The 21,043-nt window shown below is 37.7% G+C and overlaps 1 protein-coding gene across 5 annotated transcripts; it reads left to right on the top strand.

Moving 5' to 3' along the window:
- The first annotated feature begins 4,047 nt into the window (after positions 1-4,047).
- Positions 4,048-20,525, top strand: LOC104922684 (muscleblind-like protein 2a). 5 transcript variants are annotated; one of them, XM_019274200.2, is made up of 11 exons: positions 4,048-4,330; positions 7,811-8,443; positions 10,908-11,072; positions 11,157-11,381; positions 11,486-11,734; positions 13,653-13,706; positions 14,076-14,232; positions 14,781-14,816; positions 15,444-15,496; positions 16,425-16,484; positions 16,818-20,525. In XM_019274200.2, the coding sequence occupies exons 2-11, from the start codon at positions 8,270-8,272 to the stop codon at positions 16,830-16,832; spliced, it is 1,188 nt and encodes a 395-aa protein (XP_019129745.1). In that variant the 5' UTR covers positions 4,048-4,330; positions 7,811-8,269; the 3' UTR covers positions 16,833-20,525. The 5 variants fall into 5 exon arrangements, with proteins under 5 accessions (XP_019129745.1, XP_019129747.1, XP_019129743.1 ...); XM_019274198.2 differs by having other exon boundaries at positions 4,050-4,330; positions 15,402-15,496; XM_019274202.2 differs by lacking the exon at positions 16,425-16,484 and having other exon boundaries at positions 4,049-4,330.
- The last annotated feature ends 518 nt before the right edge of the window (positions 20,526-21,043 follow it).

Here is a 21,043-nt window from a genome sequence, read left to right as displayed (position 1 = left end):
AGAGGGAAACTCACAAAACAAAGTTGAAACATATCAACTTTCAAGTGTGAAATTAGAGATATTTAAACAGACTTTGGTTAATGTTGACAATCAATGACTTGCCTTTGGTCCAACAACCTAGAGAGAAACACAACAAACAGAATTAGTAAAATATATCCACGTTCAACTCTGAAATGAGAGAAATTTAAATAGAAATTTGTTAATGTTGTCAAACAATATCTGAGGTTTGACTTGAGAACAGAACCACATGGAGAAAAACATAAAAACAAAGTTAGGGAAACATTTTGAGATTCAAATAAGAAATTTAAACAGAATTAAAGATCTGTCCATCCATTCTGTTCTGCCTATCCATGGTCGGGTCGCGGTGGCAACAGGTTTATCCAGACACTCCAGATCACACATTACATCTCCTCCTGGGCGATCCCGAGACGTTCCCAGGCTAGATGGGGTACATAGTCCCTCCAGCGAGTTCTGGGTCTGCCCCAGGGTCTCCTCCCAGTTAGACGTGCCCAGAACACCTCCAAAGGGAGGCGCCTGGGAGCGAGTTACTGCTCCAAGCGAGGGAGGTCGAGGGCCCCTTTCAATGCAAGGGAGCAGCTTCCCTCCATTCATGAATAAGACCCCAAGATGCTTGAACTCCCTCACTTGGGGCAGTAAGTCGCTCCCAGAGGAAAACTCACAAAACAAAGTGGAGAGCATTCCACCGTTAATTAAACAGACTTATTGTTGACAATAACTTGCCTCTGGTCCAACAACCTAAACTAATAAAGAGAAACACAACAAACACACAGTAAACCCGAATAAGTTACCAGACCTCAAAAAAATTGAGGCAATCGATTGAGTTGATCAACTTAAAAGTCAAATTTTTCCAGAACATAAAAGTTTGGATTACATGCTACTTGTATCTTCTGATAACAGTTAAATTAAAGTGCTCATTAAGTAAACTCAAATATTTGCACTTAATATGACTCACAGTTTTCTATTAAGGCAACTCAATTATTATCAGTTACTACGACTAAAGTTTCAAGTTTTCAAAGTTCACAGAACTTTAAAAAAGTCAGAACACAACCACATCATTAGTTAGTTAGTTAGTTTATTAGTTTGTGTTGTGTAATTCTTTTAGTCCAGATTACTCAAATATGTTGAGTTGGTATACTTAAAACTATTCTAATTCTGCAGAATTAGTAAAACATATCCACGTTCAACTCTGAAATGACAGAAATTCAGACAGAAATTGGTTAATGTTGACAATCAATAATGTAATATCTTACCTTCGGTAGAAGAAGATAACTTAAAACACAAATCTTTTGTGCTTTCATTACACACAGTATTTATAAAAAGTGTTAGCCTGGAGTTTCTTAAACAATTTGAGTTGATTTGAACCAAGCATCTTTGAGTTGAATAGACTTAAATACATAAATTTTTAGCCTGGGCCACAACCCCTCATCAGCATGCCAACAGCATCCAATTGGCTAATTCACGCAACTTGTCTGGCCATGATCAGGGTTTGTTTAATATGTTTGCATCACCAGTTTTTCCACATCATTGGTCTGTATCTCACTAAAGGCTCCTTCTTCTCATAAATCATTTGGACTAAATGCTTTCACCTTTTAACCCTCTGTCAGTCATCTTTCTGCGTGAATATCTAAAAAAGGATTATGAACCTCAGTAAAAATCTTTTCAGTACAACATATTTTTCCAAACTATGCAACCTCTATGGCCATAACAGAGGTAAAGAGACCAAAGGTGATGCTGATGGAGGAAGAAGACAAGAATAAATATGGGAATGACTTTTAGTCATTCATAGAATAAGATAAGAGGCTGAAAGACAGTCGCAGGGCTGGGGCTCTTGCTGTTGGACTAATAAATAATATTATCTGGCTGTTTTCTGGCTTGTGTTGTTGTGGGTCAATATGAAGGTAGTTAAATTTCAACAGTGACGATTGAAAGCATTGAAGCTTCTGGTTGCTTTTCCAATTCAAATGATTAATTTTTTTTAAATTATTATTTGCTTCCATACTCACTGCTGCTGGGAAGGTAATAATTGAAAGTAATTCAGTTGAACATTTCAACATTTTTCTCCACTCGGAGCTTCTCTAATGTGGATGATGACAGCTGGGCACAATTTAGAGAGATTTTAGTGAGGTACTAAATGTTACTAAAATACTAAAATGTTAAATCAATCTAGAACTATTTAATCAAATAATTATGCACTGAACAGATACATCCGGTCCAGCTACTATTAGTGGTGAAAGGTACATTTACTTATGCACATTATTTATATTTTATGATAGGTTACTTTTTACCTCTACTCCACAAAAAATATATATTAAACTTCTAAAATACATTTCAATTTCGGAGATTAAACTGTTAATTTATTTGGCTTAGGATGTGGCTCTCTGTCATGTTTCAAATATCTGAGTTAGCAACACAGGCTGTTTATAGAGATGGACAATTGGTCTCCATTTCCCTCGACTGTATGAAAATGAAGTCAAATTAACTGGTTATAGGTGCTACCATCTTCTGTTAACAGTGAGGATTTCATTCATGAAACTCTCATGGTCAGAGACAAGATGATCTCTTCTCAATAATGCAGCTGCACTGAAACTTTATTTCTAGAGATCCCTAAATAGAGTAGACAGGCCTATGTTAGGTCATTTTGGCTGGACAGTGTGACTACATTTAATGTTGACATAAACTTAAATAAGAGAGGATGCATTGCAAGTCATCTACAATAATGCATTCACCCTTTAATATTCAGTAAGAACAGTGAAAACCAACCTGGGAATCAAATGGTATTATCAGTTTGCTTTATTTAATCGACTTTGAGTGAATCTGACACCTGATATTTATTTTTCAATCTATCTAAAAAACCCATTTTAGAATAACATTTTAGTATAGGTTAACTGTCTAAACTGCTATGTTTAAAACCATGCCGATAAAGAGTGGCTAAGAGTTTGCCTTCACAAATATTAAGAGACCATTAATCAAAGAAATCTTTGATTAAATCTATTTTAAACCAAAATGGGTTTCTTTTATTAAACATGGACGCTCTCCACAGGAAAGGACGGTGTCGTCGTCTGTTCCTGAGAAGACTTGGGTCCTTCAACATCTGCAAAAAAACTGCTGCAGATGTTTTACCAGTGTTGGAGGCCAACGTCCTCTTCTATGCTGTGGTTTGCTGGGGGAGAAAGCAGCATAGAAGAGGGACGCTGCCTGACTGGACAGACTGGTGAGGAATACACAGGTATAACACAGGTATATATTTATTTTCTTTTTTCATTTTTTAACTTTTAGAGTTTAACTCCTCTGCACATTTTTAATTCCATTCAATGCAAATGTTTAATTTTGCTACAAATGTTTAAATTTTGGATCTATCTCAGGTTAATTTTAACGTATGGACACTGTGTTATAGGTTCATTCTAATGTATGTTCAATGTATGTTTGCATGCTGCATCTATCTATCTATCTATCTATCTATCTATCTATCTATCTAAATAAAACATTAGTGACTTTAAATGTTCACATTCTCTTCAGTTCAATTACAATCAATGATAACAATCTGACAAAGAAAATTACATGTTTTTAAACATTTGCAATGATAAATCATTACAACGTCTGCTGATGGACACACGTTTCCTGGAGATGTACGGTTCTCAGCAGGCACACAAGAACTCAGCACAAAAATGTGGTCTCACACTATCTTTGTATTAACTTTATATTAACACACTTTGATAATTAGATGTTTATATTCCCATTAAACTCACATGGTTGCTGCTGTTCCCTTGGCAACAAGCAAACCCTTGCCCTTTTAGCCTACTGGCATTCGTGTGGACCGTACCACTTTATGATTTTAAGGAGGGGGGGTATTAGGGGGATATAAGTTACGAATATAGCTCTTTTCAACAGTTGTTGCTTCCGTTAAAATCAAATCAATATATCTGTTTTATTATAGGGCGTGTTGTATGCTGTCTGTTGTTTTAAACGTTGTGTATATGTCTTTAAGCGTCAACAGCAGAACCCGGGAAACCCCCCCACCTCTTCGTTAAACTGACGATCGTACAGTAAGCTGTCAAAAGCTTGTTGCTTAAATCTGTGCGGTGCTCCGAAGTGAGGACAGAAATGAGGCCGGGTACACGGACGAAATGACAAACTATGCTCCAACGAACCGAGCCAGAATCAAACGGGTCGTCGGCCAAACATTTCGGCAGCACTTGACATCTTGTTTTCGTTAGTTCAAGCCGGACTGTCGTCGTCCTCGTCGTCGTCGTCGTGTCGTGTCGTCCGAGCTGGTGCGTGTGATCCTCGGTTCATCCGTGATGATGATGAGGTAAGCAGGTGCCCTCCTCGGCTAAACACTGTGAGCTAACACACGTTATAACGTTATAATGTTATAATGTTATAACCCGCAAGAGCAGCTGTGTCTTTGTAGCTTTGTAGCCTCTTAGCTGAGTGTTCAGATGATGAGAGGCTAGCTGAAGTAGCCTATGATGAGAATGCAAATCAGAGACTCAGCCATGCTACCAAACAAATGTGATGTAACAGTGTCACTGATGTTATATTCTGCTGGTTGCATTTTAAAGTTGATACCCTGCGTTATTAAAGAGTCACACAACAAAATGCCTTTAGCTGTGTTGAAGTTGAGATAAAACATCCCTATAATAATTTTTATTTCATAGGCACCTTTCTGTCACCCAAGGACACCTTACAATAAATGAGAGCAGATAACAGAAACAAACAAAAAGAACCATAAAATCAAATCACAAGAATACAACATTAAAAACAGGTTCAAAATATGACAATGCATTTTAAACAGGTGGGTTTGAAGTCTGGACTTCATAAAACATGTTTAATGTCTAATAAAGTGTTTTAAACATTAGCACTGGAGAAAAAAAAAGTAGTGTCATGCTTTGACTAAATTATTCATCACACTGTTTTTTTTTTTTGCTGCAATAGCATTTTCTGTTGCTACACATGGCCAACCCTTCTCATCACATTATGAGAGATTATCATGGGAGTTTTCATGCTGTGAAATTCATTTTTGTGAAAAGTTATATCAGGATTTTTCAATGTTGTTACACGTTTAAAAAGTATAGAACCAAATATTGTCATGTTTTGTACGGTGGGTTGTTGCTTTTTTCTATTCTCATAATTGCTCAGATGTTAATATTAATAGGTAATACTCACCTACTTTAAAACCCGTATCCTCCAATGATCGACGCCTGGCTCTGGCACCCGTACGTTTAAGGCAATCCAAACTTTTCTCATCTGTTGTTCCCCCATTGGTGGACGTCCTACCAGTTTCTACCAGATCAGGAGCGTCCCCGTCTACCTTTTAAAATAACTCTTGAAGACTTCAGAAAGAACCTCCTCTACCTCGATTGTTTCCCTTTCTTTGTAAGTCGCTTTGGATAAAAGCGTCAGCTAGATGATTAATGTAAATATATTCAAATTACAGTATGAAAATTAATCAAACCCAGTTAAAAACCTGATTTTACAGTATGAAAATTAATCAAACCCAGTTAAAAACCTGATTTGTTAAGGAGTTGTAATTACATTTAATTGCAATAAAAACATACTGAGACTGATTATGACATACATTTTCATGGTCACGCTGGTGCAGGAGGTTTGTACAGTGTTATTTATTCAGTCTATACTGATCATTGCATGTAATAAATCCTGAAGGCCGGATCAAATGTTCAATTAAATCTTCTTTAAGTAATTGATTTTTATTCACAGATAAAAAAAAAGGGTCAACAGCCAGCTCCAAGCTTTGCAGCCAGCTTTCACACAGTGCATCGGCATCCTGGCTTTCTATTGGCCAATTTCCGACTGGGAGGGTCTTCCCAGAGGCTGGCTCTCGGGCAGGAAGGGGGTGGCTGGAAATGTTTCAGCCAGAGTTGAACAGACAGTCTGTTTTTACTGTTGTGAAGAGGAAAATCTTTTGGTCACTAAACACCGCGGGACAGAGAGGACGATAAAAGCCGTCGTTATGGTCATTATCTTAACAAGTTAAGGATTGTATCTCTCAGCCAGATTCTCGGTCGGGGACAGAAGTTCTTTAGTGCTGCATGAAGTGAGAGAGGTAGGTTTTCTTGCTCCGTTTCCTGACTTGCGTCCAAAGGAATTTGCTGCAGTATGCTGTAGAATAGCATGCAGTAAAGCTGAAAGCTTGTTACAGTAGTACAACTGGGTTAACAATAGCTAGAGTTTATTCTGAATCTGTGCCTCCTGAGCCTTTACTTTATTCACAGACAATGTTACTTTTCAACTCTCGCACAGATTTATCCAGCTCACGACTTAAACCACCTTTTCTGTCTGCTCAGCTACTTCCTGTGTGTTTTAACACTTAGTGTGCTGGTCTGACTGTCCTGTCCTGTGTCTGAATCCCACCATGACGCACGTTTAAGCTTTGTCTAGTTTGTCTTTTGTATTCTGGGCCAAGAGTCAGCATATCTGACTGTAGTGCTCATATAATCGCACAGTATCAGCAAATAAAGAGCCTAACAGTGTACTGGAAAAATAGGTTATAGTGTGTTGCAGTGGATACTGTTCAGCAAAATGTGCTCTAAATATAGCTTAGCATTGATCTCTATTGATTTGAGCTTTGTAAATAACATATAATATTCTGTTAGTGATTGATTGATTGCTGTATGTGTATGTAACATGCCCCCAATTTTTTTATTGAGGAAGCACGGCCTAGATAAATCAGTTGTGAAATGCGCAGACGTGATATTGCACGTACGACTAACCGTCACAACATTCATGAAGTGAAGAATGACAAAGAAAGTCTTTACTAACTAGCTACGATTCGCAATATTAGGCTGGAAAGAACATCTTATGGAGACGTGACTGCAGTCACAGGGTAGAAATGAAAGAAGACTGAATGACTGAGAGAGATCGAATTATAGTGGAGTAAACCACAATATCACATAAGTGGAATGGTCCAATTTTCCAAGAGGGAAACATACTTTCCAGTACAAAGTACACAAATAGAGATCTGGTCAGAGTGCTGGCAAGGAAGAAATATCTGTTTATCAGGCTGTATGATCAATGCTTTGCTGATTTATTGAATTGTAAATGTAAAGTTCAGGCTTGATAGAGGAGTTAATTGGTTATAACTTTTCCATATATTTCAGTATACTACCACTATTAAGAGGCACTTCAGTTCTAGTTTGATAGTTTGATAGTTTGTTCATCAAGCTTTGGTCTAAAAAGTCAGATCTTTTTTTTTAAACTGATTAATTTCTGATCATTTTGTAAGTCGTGCTTTGTTTGGTGTTTTGCTCGTCACGTCTTGTCTAACAATTAATTTCATTGTTGATTAATCTGCCAATTATTTTCTCAGTTAACTTGTTAGAAGTTGGCAAAGAATGTCACAATCCAAGTCTAAGTTGACATCTTCAGACGTTTTGTTTTGGGCAACCGACAGTTCAAAACCTGAAGAGATTCTGTTTTAAAGAGACAAAAGCAGCAAACGCTCTCATTTGTAAAGCTAGAGAAGTTTTTGTTTAAAAAACGACTTAAACGATTAGTCTCCGGAGAGTCTGACCTCACTAAATATAACTTGACTAATTACACAAGATCATATTTGTTATTGTTTAACCTGGTCTGCTTTCTTCTGTGAACTGCTAAAGAACTGATGACTCCAGAGAATGAACTGTCTCCAGAGAATAGAGTTTTCAAAAATAATTTATGGTAGCTCTAAATGGGCCAACTGTAGACTAATGACACCATAATTATAATGTTGTAATTTGGATACAATATCAGCAATTTAAATGGGTTTTTTCCCTGTTTTTTTGTCTTTCAGATCACAAACAGGAAGTGCCTTCTAAAAGATATCCCTGACTTGAAGTTGGTCCATTGTCGGCTTTTGCTTTCCGCCAGACTCAGGCACCGGCACCGGATACCTCAGCTGCAAGCCCTTTGCCACCACTTTGCACAACATCAGCACCTAGAAAATGCTAAAATAGAATCATTATATAAGAGACCTAATATAAAAAAATACAGACCTGAGAATGTATGACTAAAGTGACACATTTGCATTCAATTTCCCTGACTTGTCTGATACGGGCACCATTAGTTAGATACACTTGAACGTGTGATTTCAGAGTGATTGACCACCATCCGATATTTCTGCTCTGGCTGATGGACGACTCACCCCGTTGTTTTAATAGAGGACTTCGTACATAAAGCCAACCTACAGCTTTTGGTGTATGAGGCACACAAGACAATAAAATTGACTTGTAATAAAAAATAACCTTTGGACATGGCGTTGAACGTTTCTTCAGTCCGAGACACAAAATGGCTTACCCTGGAAGTCTGCCGACAGTTTCAGCGAGGGAACTGTTCACGTAGTGATGAGGAGTGCAAATTTGCTCATCCGCCGAAGAGCTGCCAAGTTGAAAATGGAAGAGTTATTGCTTGCTTTGACTCACTGAAGGTAAGAAATATAATGATCCCTCACTAAATATATAAAAAATAATGCCCTTGTATAAAGAAGGAAACTTTAAAAAGCACTTAAAAATGTATTTTCCATTTTCCATCCTCAACTACTACTGTCAGTGTCCAGTCCCTCCATATATATCCATTTAAAGTCTTTCATTGTGTATAGCTTCAGCGTTAGTGAAACTATAGGTATATAATACCACAGTTTTCCAAAGATAAGTAAAATAACGGTCACTCTCATCACATATCTAACGTAGGCAGTTTATTCCCCTGTAAGCTCAATTGTCCTGAATGAAACCAGGCCTGCCTTAATCCACTCTCGCACGTTCACTATCACACCACAATGCAGCTTTGGCCAGGGATTATTCTCCCGTTGAGTCATCGTCTTATCTCCTGGCTGTAGGCAGTCTATACACAGCTTGTCCAGACAGAGGTCCTTCTCTCTGCCCCAGTGGTCAAGGACCTGAGCTTTAATTTAAAACAGCTACTTTATTCCTATATCTAAAACCTGCACTCATTGATTCATCTTGAACATTGTTAAATCGAATATCAAGGAGAAGTAATGAGCCCAGGCAAACGTATTAGTACCCTGTTATTAAACACGATTAATTATTGGAGGTGTCAGGCAATTGCTTTCCATTCAAGAGTTTAAATCTTTTGCTCTGAAACTCCTTTTTCTGCTGAGAAAACAGCCTCAGAAAACAGGATTAAAAAGCTTACTGGACTAACCAACCAACACATGATGAAATTCAATTAGTTCATTGATGAAGATCATATATTATACTAATCAATATTGAACTATTCTTCTTGTGTTTGAATTTTGATTACATTTTTTCAAATTGTCAAGTTGTTTTTACTGTTTTTAATTGAATTAAAAGACAGCTTAAAGATCCCCAAATGCTAACTGCTTTTAAAGGAGGAAAAATTAAGGGACATTTTATCAAGATTGTTTATATATGTTACAGGTTGAGTAAAGAAAAAATCATCCATTATATCATTAAAGGATTTCTCCAACTCTCAAATTGCAATATCAGTATCTGCCTAAAAAAAAATCTATTACCAGGATCAGGCTGTCATTATTGCACCACATGCCCTGCCAGTAGAAACTGTGAGTGATTTTATTATTTCATAAAACAGCTTTGCTCTAGTTTGTCCTCTTGAGATACTAAAACTCATCGCCCTTTTGCTGACGATGGTAAACAATTAGTTTGAAAGTGTTACTAGAGGCATTTTAAGTTGTTGTTAATGTTTGTGAGACCATGCATTGCACTGATTTGTGATCTAACCTGACTTAACTTTGGTCTATTGCTGTCAATAAGAAACCAGGAGCTATTATACTGAATAGATATGTTGAATTACTTTGATGACTAACTGAGTGAATTTTAAAAAAATATATCAATCCTAATTTTGTCTTTAACTACAGAACAGTAGAACTAGCTCGAATTGTGCTTCACACTTCCACTAGTTTTCCTGTTTCGGCTTGTCCAGATGGCATTCGATGAAATTGGCACTGTATTGCCATGTGATTTGTTCATTTTAGGCTTGTGACCAGGATGTAACAAATGCTGTCAAAGTTCTCTTCTACCCATTCATAAATTACTCCTGACAGAGTTAACTTGATTATACCAAAGAATGTGCACATGCTTCGGTATTGTAACTACTATCTCATGACTTCCATCAATGAAGTTGAGTGTCTCGTTGACATACAGATCGAATGTGAGCTTGTTTCTGTGGATAGCTCTCCCAGCGGTTTTATGATTGAAGATATCTCTCAGGCAGTAGAGAAGTAAATATTAATATTATAAAGTACTTCATTCAGCTGGTTAATAAAGACCAGAAATCAACTTCACCAGTAGCAGTGGTTACTGAGAAGTCTTTTAATGCGATGCATGTCTTCTGTGTGACCCATGCCTCTTGGATCAGGGAGGCAAACAGGCCTCACAAAAATATCCTCTCTACTACAAAGAAGATAAATACCGTCATGAAGTCTGTGAAGGTTCTCCATAGCTGAGGCGTATGAACTTGAATGTGGGTGTAATACATAAGACCTACTTTCATAAGAATCATCCCTGCCATGCTCAGGGATGTCTTACGTAGCCAGTCAGCTTTTTCCTAAAGTCTCTCATGATAGTTACAGTATAGTGCTGAAGAGAGCACTGTGAATTGATATCTCACTGGTCTCCATCTAAATAATGCTGCTTATAGCCCTGTTATACATTTATATTGGATTATTGCACAGCACATCATCTGTGTCAAAGCTATCGTTCGATGCCAATGTGGGAAACGGTGTTTCCTTTCTGTAAGCTATGTAGGAAGTACAGTTGTGTAGATCGAGGTTATTGATCGTTGGGTAACACATCCGACTTTCATGCTAGAGAAAGGAACTTTGCATCTCATTGTAGACTTCAAATCAAAGGTTAGATCTGTTCTTTAGCCTTTTCCATTTCCTCTGAATACAGGGTCGATGCTCAAGAGAAAACTGCAAGTATCTTCATCCACCATCACACTTAAAAACCCAGTTAGAGATAAACGGACGCAACAATCTCATCCAGCAGAAGACAGCAGCAGCCGTGCTGGCCCAACAGATGCAGCTCATGATCCCAGGACCGAGCCTGCAGCCCGTGGTGAGGTCCTCATAGTTATGAAAGAGAACTGTATTTATCTGTTGTGCTGCTTGTCTCCCTAATATATAATATCTTCCTTCATAGCCAACATTTCCTGTTACCCAGGGACTTGGCACAAATACCGGTCTTTGTTATGGTTCATACATGACACCGTTGAGTCATGGAATGAGCCTCGTCCCAACAGACAACCTTTCCAGCACCCCGGTTCTTGTTCCTGGCAGCCCACCCATCACAGTCCAGAGCTCCTCTTCTTCGTCTTCTTCTTCTTCTTCTCCATCGCAGAAGCTGATGCGTTCAGACAAACTGGAGGTATTCATGCAGCACAAGGAGTAATTTGACATAAAAAAAACGCATTAGTGCATCTGTGAGCTGACTACATGCAAAAAATCTGAATTTGCTCTCGCTCTTCTCAGGTGTGCCGTGAGTTTCAGCGGGGAAGCTGCGCAAGAGGGGAGACAGATTGCCGCTTTGCACACCCCAGTGACAGTCCGATGATTGATGCCACTGATAACACTGTCACTGTTTGCATGGACTACATCAAGAGCCGCTGCTCCAGGGAGAAGTGCAAGTATTTTCACCCGCCTGCACACTTGCAGGCCAAAATCAAATCCAGTCAACAGCAGGTCAATCAGACAGCCGTGGCAGCCCAGGCCGCAGCCGTGGTAAGACAAAGCTTTAAATTTCTGACTGCTGTAAAGTGTTTTACTTTGCACACAACACGTTATCCTGCCAGTAATGCGCTGGTTTCTGGTGTAAGTGTGTTTGCCATGACATCACTGAATGTGGAGCACGATATACAGCATTTATATACTATCATCTGTAACGGCATATTTAATGTAGCGGCATAGTAATGATCTTAAAATCAGTTGTTAAACCTCTTGTACATGCTGCAATAGCTAATACCAGTTCCCGTTTGCTATACACCCAAAAATATACAGACACCTATCAATGCATTACTGTGACGGTTTTCAGGCAGAGTTTTATAAGGAGCATCTTTTTCTATGATTTCTAAACACTTTCAGGGGACGTTTATTCGCTATAGACATCAAAAATAATGATTTAATTGCCAAAAGTGATTTGATTTGAGTGCCAAAAAAATTCCTGTTGTTTTTAAAACACCAGCATGCACGTGTCCATTTCACCTCATGGAGTATCTTTTCCTCACATTTCCCCTCCCTCCAAAACTCTATCTTAGATTATATAAAGCTCTGAGTATATTTACATACATGATACATGAAGTTTAGTTTAGTTTAGTAATAACATTTGTCCATTTCTCTTCTGATAATTAAAAGCATATGCCTGTTTTTAATCCCGTGCTTACAAACACAGAAGATGTAAACAGACCTTCTGTGACCTCAGAATTACAAAGGATGAGATGAGATTTATAGGAGTTGTTGTCCAGGGTTTGTCCTATATTAAAAGACCTGTCAGTCAAATTGAGAATAATCTTGCATTTGCATTTTTTTGCATTTGCATTTTGGCTCGTGCCTTTAAACAGACCCAACTGAAAGCTATACATTTGCCAGACACTCTATAGACAGAACCGGTGCTATATTGCAGTTAGAAATAACTTCTCTGTGCTACATAGTATCAGTCATTGTAATGGCTAAGCTCTGTGGTAACAGCCTGCATGGAAAAGTCCATAAAGGAGCATAAAGTGACCTGTTACCATTCTGCCAATTCTCCCAACTAAATGTTTCGTTGTTTGATTTCAGTTTTACCGTTACGTTATTTTAAACATGAGCTCTCACTTCGCACATGTACTATAAAATTAACTACATTAACATCGCTCTGAAACCACGTGGCTTCAGTGAAACCTGCTTCCATAGATGCCTGCCATAGATCATCTACATCACTTCTTTTTCTGTACATCATCTTTTACGGTTACTCACATTCACATTACATTTTTTCAGGTTGTATTTTAAGTTCACAAAAAGCCGTCCTGCTCAGTCGTACGCGCCTAGACGGCATCTGCCATCCCACCAAAAAGTCTTTGTGTAAATGCTCCACATTCTGTGCTTCTAATGCCATAACGGGTTATTTCAGCTGCGTCTGTGTGATGTTTCCTTTGGCTAGCTCGCATCTTTCAATTAACAATAAAAATGTGCAGTGCTTGATGTGCATTACGTTGTTATCCCTTCCTGAAAGCTATAAAAATCAATGGACGTGTTCCAAAATTCTCTAGTGTGCGTAGTTGCACTCTTTTTGCATCATGGTAGTTGTAGTGTTTTGATTCCAGTTAACAACCTCTGATCAAGTAATGCTGTCATAGTGATCAATACACATATAGTCACTGCAAATCTATGTTGCCAAAGCTATTGATTAACTGAACGTGTTGACCTACTAATTAAGAAATCTTTAGTTAGCGTGTCCTTTTAATCAGTTATTTTGGTTACTGTGCATGCATATTGTGTTTTATGTGGTATACTACATTCAGATTATTTTGTTTTGTTTTCCCCTTCTCACCTATCCACAATGCTGTCCCCCATGATGCACCTCTGCTTGCTGTTACCTGTATGTTAATACGCTTGAATCCCATTGGCCCACTGCCATCATGTGCTCGCTGCCTGCTATTAAAAGACTCAGTCGACTGCCAAAGCAATGAAGCGATCCCTCGAGGCAACTGTAGACCTGGTATTTTCACCTTTTGCTTTGGTTGTAGCTATCAATGTATTGTAATAACGTTTCATTTTTGTCATTGTGGTTTAAAGCTTCTTCAAAGTCTCATATAGTCTTTGTGTACAGTCACCATCAATATCTTTTAAGTGCTTAATTTGTGAGATATCTTTTATATAATTGATTGATACATCCATGCTTTTTTTGTATCCTAAAACATGCTTTATTTTTCCACTTTGTGATATGTCACCTTTTATCGTGTAGTCATGTTTGCTGTGCACATTATTTCTTAAATGAATACTAAATATTAAATGTGTGTAGCTGAAACAGAGAGAGAACGGAGACGTGTGAGGTTTTAGTGTGTCATGTCTCCTTGTTACTTTCCAGGCCTTTCCTCACAGTGTCCTACAACCCCTACCAAAGAGACAAGCTCTTGAGAAGAGCAGCTGGGCCAGCTCTCTCCTCAGCCCCAGTTTTTTGCACTACCAACAAGCTCTGGCCAACACACAGCTGCAGCAGCACACTCCTGCATTTTATCCCACAGGTGAGTCTTTTTTAATCCTCTCGTGGATTCAAAGCTAAACAGGCACTTTCTATTTTAATAAGTCATGGGATACTGCCCACAAGTCATACATACGTCACGTTTACTTAAGGACAATTCACATAGAAAGATTTTATTCATTAGTTATGTCCTGATTCCTTATCCGGACTATTTTAAGAGTCAGAGTTTGACATTTTGCAAGAAAACCGCAGATTGTAACTGCTTTCTATTTATAGTAAATTCACCAATTACAAGGCCCGTGCTACAGGCCTCTTGCTCAGCAGACGTTTTGACTTGTCATAGCAGGAAAAGCACAGGGGTGACTAATAACGTTAACGATCCCTCCGTTCTGTTCAAGTGTCCCAGTAAATCACGACAGTGTGACGGTGAGCCGGTGCACGCGATATGTACGCAGCTCTTTAACCCTGAAACTTGGCGTTTTTTGTCCTTACCGTCTAAACACTGGGTCTTATTTGTGTACACTAAAGACGTATTTTGATATGTGTCAGTCACACTAAATGAAAGTCTCTTTCCATTTGATAATCACACAGGTTCTGTCTTCTGCATGACGCCCGCTAACAGCATCGGTAGGTCCCTTTTTTTTTAATTTCTTTCGTTTTCTCATAATTCCAGGAGAGCAGTAATCAGGAACCCCCATAATTGTGTTGCATATTTCCATAGTTTTCTGATCACCAAGTCTTGTAATATTTACTTACTAATAATATATTAATAATCCTTTCAGGTAGTCAAACACAATATAAAATGAAGCATTTTGGTGAATCTTGGTTGTAGATTTGCTTTGGAAATCTGATTAGCATCCCTGAGATTCACTTAAATGTTTTAAATTATTAAAAGCACAATAATAAATGTCTTTTAAAAAGCACTTCATGCCTGGTGGCATTGCTGTACATATCGTGTCTTTTACGGGGGTTGTCGATTTATGGACAGTTCTCCTAATTTTATCTCTTATCAGCCTTCCTTTTATGTTCTCCCCTGCTGTCCCGCTTTGCTGTGTGATCACATGCCATCTGCTGGTCTAACTCAATGATGGCTTTCTGCTAATATCATTTTGTATTTGCCTGGCAAGAGAGAGAGAGAGAAAAACATTGCTATGGTTACCATAACGCTCCACCTCCCTTTTCATTGCTTTCATGGTTCCCTTCCTGAAAAAGTCCCCATGATGTACAGTGCTACGCCTGCTACTGTCTCTGCAGCCACTTCTCCCGCCACAAGTGTCCCCTACGCAGCAACAGCACCAGCCAATCAGGTTTGCTCCTTTTATAAAGCTTTCTGTCATAAATCCGTAAAGCTCTGAATAAGTGCTTCATCTTTTCAATCAGGGGGAGTTGCTTCATCAGCGTAGCGTTGCCCTGCTTGCATTGCCTCTCATTAAGCTTCATCTACCTGTAGACCATCAGTAGAACTAAGCTGCATCTCACCCCCCTTCCCTTTATGACAGACATCACTTATTCAGAGGCCTTCCATCTGCAAATAGTGGTGTTTATATATGCATATTACATATGTTATATGGTGCATATATTCTTTAGTGCATGTTTTTTTTTGTTTTTGCTTTGATCGATGTGAGTGCCTGTTTCATTAATGTTCTCTGAAGCGAGAAGCGAACACATAAAACATAAGAGAAGCTTCAGTACTTGTCATATTAATTAGTAAACATGTGCATTACTTGTATTATTATCATAATATGATAATAATACAAGTATATTATGTTACACATATTATGTATAAAATACACTGTCCTGATAGGGGTTTTTATTTTTATTCGAGCCAAACCAATACTGGATTTTGTGGCAAAAATCAATATCAGAGAGTAATAAAATTCCCAAATCAGTATATGTTATCTATAGAGCTCTATATCTAACAAACACTTGTGACTGACATGTATAATAGAGGCAGGATATTTTACATTTCACAGTAAAACATTAAACCACTGGGGATTTATAATTGACTATAAATAAAACATAATTGATAAATCAAGAATGTTTTTCCTAATAGACGTGAAACAGTACAGTAAACACAGGTGATGTTACCAATGATACTACAGTAATTATGGTTCAGCTCAAACAGACTCATGGCGCTGCTGTTGTGCATGTTTGCTCACTGAAAAAAAAATAAAACTGAACCGTAATAAAACATTTGTAGTATTATTTACTTTGTTCATTTGCCTCCTTTCTTAGATCAAACATTTCTGTAGTCCCTCATGCACATATACAAAACTATGTCTAAACTACCCGCTGGTGAGTCTGTTAAGAAAGTAAGGTTGTATAGCTGAGTGTTACACAATTTCTTCCACTGTTTATTTTAGGCAGGATTCTGATAAGATGTGTATAAAATGATGCGTAATACATTTGCACAGTGTTTCAAATTGATGTAATAGTGCAGCCTTGAAAAACTGTCATGAACTGAGGAATGCTTTATCGTTAGTTAATAACCTGATGGGAACAGCAATATCAAGAGTTTAGGGGATTAAGGTATTTGTGTAAATGTTATATTCATCTTAATGATAATTCTGATGTATTTCCATTGTGCGTAACCACTAAGTGACTGTGTTTTTTCTCCCCCTGAAACAGATCATCCTCAAGTAACGGCCAGGAACAGAAGTCAGTGCTGTGCTGCTGCTGTTAAAGACCCCAAACAACTGCTCTGTAAATACTCTGTCCACAGCACACACGACCTACAACAAGCTGCATGCTGACAACATCACTGATGTTTTAAGAAAAAGGTTAAAGACATTTAATTACTTTGAACCCTCCCAATAAATCACATAGCTCCATTACTAGGATTAATACTGCGTTAGGTAAGTGTCACCGAAGATTATCGTATGTACGCGCCTTTGCACCTGCATTAACACGCGTCCTCGGTTATGTGCATAATATCCTGGTTTCCTGTTTCCCAACTCTGACTCTCTGACTATTAGGAGGCGTTTAGCCTCTTAATGAGCTGGAAAATTCAGCGTGTGCAGTTCTCATGAATAAAAATGAACAAATTCAACCAGGAAACACACGTGCAGTGCAGATAACAACACCTTACTGACATGGAAATAAGCCGAAATGATGTAATGTAAATATTAATAAGAGGGAGAGACAGGCATGACAGATCTGATCTGAAATCAGTTTTCATCGTGTACACCTTACATGTTAATACCAGGTGTAAAGGGGTCCTATATTGGAGATTGTTCAAATATTTGTTTTCCTTCATGAATGTCTTATGAAAACTAAGTTAATGATTGTTTATCTAGTGCCAGATTTCATGATTTTAAACCAAGTACTAAAACGCACTTCTTTAAACTTTAAACCACGTTGTAACAAACTCGTTTTAAATGTTCTGATAGTCCATCTTTATCGTTTAGCCTGTCGTCCCCGGAGAACAGGATCAGTGCTCCACCTCCTGGTGTGCCTTTGCATTGCATGTACAGAGAAAATACTGTATAATCCATTTTCTGACTTTTTATTTCAAGGCAGTGACTCAACAATTATTATTTTTTTTTAAATACTGAAATGTCCCCCTCCGTTTGGATGATCTATCACAGTGATGTTTGACTTAAACGTATCTGTAAGGGGCCCTTTTCACAAAGATACTGCACTGTGGCTCAGGTCAAACTAACAGTCAGACTCCAGAAGGACGTTCACATTGATCTGTTGCACAAAAGCTTGAGTCATTCTCGACTCTCTCTTCGACAGGACTAATGGCTGACAGAATAGCCGCATTAAACCACTCAACAGTTACAAAGACTTTTACTTTTACTGGGAATATTCAGCAAGGAGCGTAACAATACAGAAAAGAACCTGCAGTCGTACCTGTGGCAGAGCTGAAATGTGGCGTCTTAATGTGACAGCACTTCTGCAGTCTGTCAGTCTGACTCTCAAACAAAGAAAAATGACTGACAGTGTCCTCACTGCTGTATATTTCCAGAAGGTTATTTTAGTCTTTATAGACTTGCTCCGCGATATTACGAAAACACAAATTATGAGGCATGTTTTTCTTTAGTTTAGTGCCATTTGTAAGTGTGGAGATCGCTGATTACTACCACGAAAGCATCTTTTCTGAGTCTAACTTACATTAAACTAATCTAAGACTGGTCAAACAGTGACCTAGAACATCTTTGTGAAACAGGCCCCGGTTAAGATCTAACCAACCACGTTTTAAGACATAACACGGTGTGGAATTACTATTGCTCATGTTCAAACTGAAGTTGTTGTAATCCTCTTAAGGGTTGAGCAGAGTATTGTGTGAACTGTCAGTCTTAATGTTACAGTCAATTGTCAGTACTGTATTATTTGAATGTTACAAGTGCCTAAAGAGTTGTGCGTACGAAGACGACCATGAATATAAAAAAGGCTTTGCGTGAAAAATCAATTGAATCTTCTTCACTTAAGTCACATTTAGACAGAAACGTGAGCGCGTTAGTATTTTGTGTAAGCCTGTTTAGATTTAGTCTTTGGATTCATTTTCCCCTGATGCTCAGACTTATACTATAATATGCATATAAGAGTTGATATCCGACTTAATTTTATTTCTTTTTTTTAAGATGATCACACAGTGTATGACAATGTTTCATCATTAGTTTTATGCACAGTGAAATACTTTATGTAGTAAAGTAGATCTTAAGGAGGTAGGCTCTTAGTTGTGTATGGTTGATGCCACATTATGCAATTACCCGTCTTTGTTTGAAAAGTACAAGAGTGTTTAGTGCATCTGGTTGAGAACAAAAAAAAAAAGAAGTGATGGTTCCCTTGTATACGTAACGTTCATATAAGTTTTAGTTCCCTGTTTTGCAAACAGTGTGTGCAACCTTTCCTTTAATGTCTTTTCACGTGACTGATTTTTAATGAAAATGTGTGTGTTCAACTTGTGTGTGATTAACTCAGACAATCCACCAAGAGGTTTTACTCTTTTTTCTTTTTCATTCTTCTTTATTTCATTGTGGAATATTTTACACATTGTTATATGTGTAAATGTAAGAAGCATACTTTACTAGTTTAACATTAGGAGTAAAAAAAAACACTTGTACTCTCTTCTATTTTATGATGAATGTAATTTATTAAACTGACTTTAGGTCTGCTGGAGGTTCCTGAAAGGGCCTTGATCTGTTGTATTAGCCTATGAAAAGCCGTCTTGTGTCCAAGGATCAAATGTCGGAGCGAAAACTTAAAAACATTTCATCCTTGTCACTGCCTTGTCACCTGTAAGGGACAACGAAAACCAAGGCCATAGAATCGCTTTCTATGTACAAAAGTGCACTGTACAGGCCACATTTGACGAACGTAACTTTCACATTAGTGTAATAATAGTTTGTCATTTAATCGTTTTGATGTGTCGCTGAGGCAATCTGAAGTTGCAGTGATTTAAAAACTGTATTTTTGTAGGTGATGAAATTGTTTCTTTTCTTCTCCCAATAACACATTAGATTGTACTGTCAGATATCCGACTTTATTATGCCATGGTGTGAAACACTGTAAGTGATCCAAGGCATAGAAATATATTTTGAAATGTACATTTTATTTTTTGTGTTTTTTTATGGTTTCCCACTGCATGTTAACATCTTGCAGTAAAAAAAAAATATATAATCCACACTCCAAACTCTCGCAGACAAAAGTCAGATTGTTGTGAGTCGATGGTTCAGTGGCTTTTAAAACCTTCATTTCTTTAGGTTGTTATTAGATATATTTCTCTTATTTATTATTGATAAAAGGCATATAACCGAATGTTTCTTTCACCTTTTTGGCAAAAAGGCTTGAATGTCATAGAAAAACAGCTGCACATGGAGGCTGTTTGAGATTTTGATCACCCAGTCAAAAAGATACAGACGGTGGAAATGTTTAGTCTGACTGACTGATGGAAATATTTCTTCTTGAAGCACTTTTCTCAACAGTCGGACGACTGAGAAGACGTGCTGCTTTTTGTGAACTTTTGCCTTATCTTTGATCTATTGCTAAGTTTGTATTTGTTCCATTATTATGAATAAATTACATTTCACCGAGTTTTTCTGTGAAAGTATTGCTACACAAGTTTTTTTGTTTTTGTTTTAAGAAGAGGCCAAAACGACAGGTCTGTAAAATAAAACCCGGACACCATACTGAGAGCGTGATTTCGATTAGGACTGGCTGACCGTCTGGTTCCATCTTGAATATGAACCTTTCCCTCATTTTTATTTGTGAAAATGATTTTTATTTGTGCGCAATTAAAACACTTCATGTTGATAGTTTTTTTTTTTTTTGTTCCTGTTAAGTCAAAAATTGTGAAATCTAATATTGCAAATAAATGTCAAGTAAATGCCAGGCTGTGTGCTCCGTTGTTTGATTTTAGTGCTGTGTCTTGCATCATTTTAAGAGCCTAAAATGAATTAGACATCTGGCTCAAAACTCATAATAACCTCTCTTTCAGTGCAGTTTCAGACAATTAAACTTTATTAATAGCTAGAAGGCAAAGACGAGAAGATCAAGTTCTTCTCTTATAAATTTCTCCATATTTATAAATGTTAAAATATAATATAATGATTCATAAATATAACATATAAATGTTATTTTTTATCCTGCTATTGTGTCTGGGTGTTTTATTGTAAGTAACTGTCCCCTGTAAAGTAATCATTTTATAGCAAATAGGTAATTAAATATTATTTTATCTTTGGACTTGTGTTTTTTTTTTTCTTCTCAAATTTAGACAGCAGCAACAAAAATGCAGCGTTACCATAGCAACAGCATCCGGTGCATTTTTTTTTTTTCCTCCCTCATGGATACACATCCTCGAGCCGCCCCTGTGATTGGTCGAGCTCTCTTTTGATGTCACCGGGGCAACC

Source organism: Larimichthys crocea, chromosome XVIII (assembly GCF_000972845.2).
Source record: "Larimichthys crocea isolate SSNF chromosome XVIII, L_crocea_2.0, whole genome shotgun sequence".
Lineage (NCBI taxonomy): Eukaryota > Metazoa > Chordata > Actinopteri > Sciaenidae > Larimichthys > Larimichthys crocea.
This window is presented reverse-complemented; position numbering and strand designations above follow the sequence as displayed.